Raw genomic sequence first — 1,425 nt, 5'->3', positions numbered from 1 at the left:
TTACAGAATTGTTCACTATAAGAAACCTGGCTATCACTCTAAGTTTGCGTTTGGATAGCCCTGTCTCAGCAAATTTTCACAAAATTTAGAAAGTAAAAAAGTATGTAAAGCACAAATTTAGAAATTCAATAATTTCTTGTGAACTTATTCTTCTGTAGAATAGTCAAAATGACATGTAAACTGATTTATGGATCTAAGATTTACATATGTTTACAAAAATACGTCAACCACTGCAATACTGAAAACAAATCCTGTCTCAGCTTACTGTGCCCCAGAATGAAGACCCATGAGTGTATGGAAGGAAAAATAGTTATAGCAACCCTTGCAAACAGAATAGTCAGCTCTTTCTCTATATCAAATATGCAGAATTCCACAAGTAGAGACAGAAAGAAAGTGATGTAAAATAGAAAGAAGACTATTACAGTCTGCAAGGCTGTGATGTGAGCCAATGTTCTGACATCTCTGCATCCTTTGGTGTAATGCTGCATTTTCTTGATGTGTTTCCAAAGGGAGATGATTAGGAGGAGGAAAGCTGTCAAGGAAACACCAAAAGGTATCAATGTGAACATTACACTTGGCAATAAAAAAAGCCTGGGAAATTCTACAAAACTTGAACTCAAACTGTTGGATGTGTTTCTTTTGTATCCATCAGTCCAGGCATCAATATGTTTGATTACTAGAAAAATATTCAAAAACAGAAGGACCAGTGATAGCAACAACACAATCAAAACCACCCTTTTAATTCTCCATTTTAGATATAGGAAAAGAGAGTTAGAAAAAAGGGCTATCTTGAGAAAATAAAAGATGCTGAGGCTGGTAGCAAGCCAGATGTTGAAATGATTGCTTATATTCCAGGAAATCTGAGTTATTCTTAATATATTTCTAGTCATGAATGAAGGGGAGAATTTTATACACATTAACCAGTCTAGAAATGTAACCCACAGTAGAAAGAATCTGGAGATGGCCAGAGCAGTGAGGATATGATCCACCGAAGAAATCTTTTTTCTCTTGACAGAATCCACACAGTTAGCCAGTGCTATGAATCCATTCCCCAAATTTCCAACAAAGAACTCAACAATGAAAATGAATGTCAATATGCTCTGTAGAATAGTAGCCATTCTTTATGTGACCCCAAAAATCAGTTTCCAAAAATCCAATGGTGAATATTTCTTAGTGGATTTTTCTAAAATTCAGAAATATTCTGTATTAAAGAAAGAACATACACTGTGCTAAAATATAAAATTGAAGATTTACTTGTGACTTACTTTTAGTTTTAGCATAAGAATCTTACATTTTCCTTCCAGTTTGACTGAACTTCTGTAGGTACTGTGTGTGTAACATGTCAGTTCATAAGGGATGAAAGAACTATTGAATTCCAATGTGCTAGAATGCAAATAGAGATGGGCTCATTTGCAATTTTTTTAT

The 1,425-nt window shown here is 34.3% G+C and overlaps 1 protein-coding gene across 1 annotated transcript; it reads right to left on the bottom strand.

Moving 5' to 3' along the window:
- Positions 1-200: 200 nt before the first annotated feature.
- Positions 201-1,118, bottom strand: LOC119806572 (taste receptor type 2 member 14-like). Its single transcript, XM_038318352.1, has one exon. The coding sequence runs from the start codon at positions 1,116-1,118 to the stop codon at positions 201-203; it is 918 nt and encodes a 305-aa protein (XP_038174280.1).
- Positions 1,119-1,425: the final 307 nt, after the last annotated feature.

Source organism: Arvicola amphibius, chromosome 2 (genome assembly GCF_903992535.2).
Source record: "Arvicola amphibius chromosome 2, mArvAmp1.2, whole genome shotgun sequence".
NCBI classification, from domain to species: Eukaryota; Metazoa; Chordata; class Mammalia; order Rodentia; family Cricetidae; genus Arvicola; species Arvicola amphibius.
Note: the sequence above shows the minus strand (reverse complement) of the source record. Positions and strands in the feature narration are given on the sequence as shown.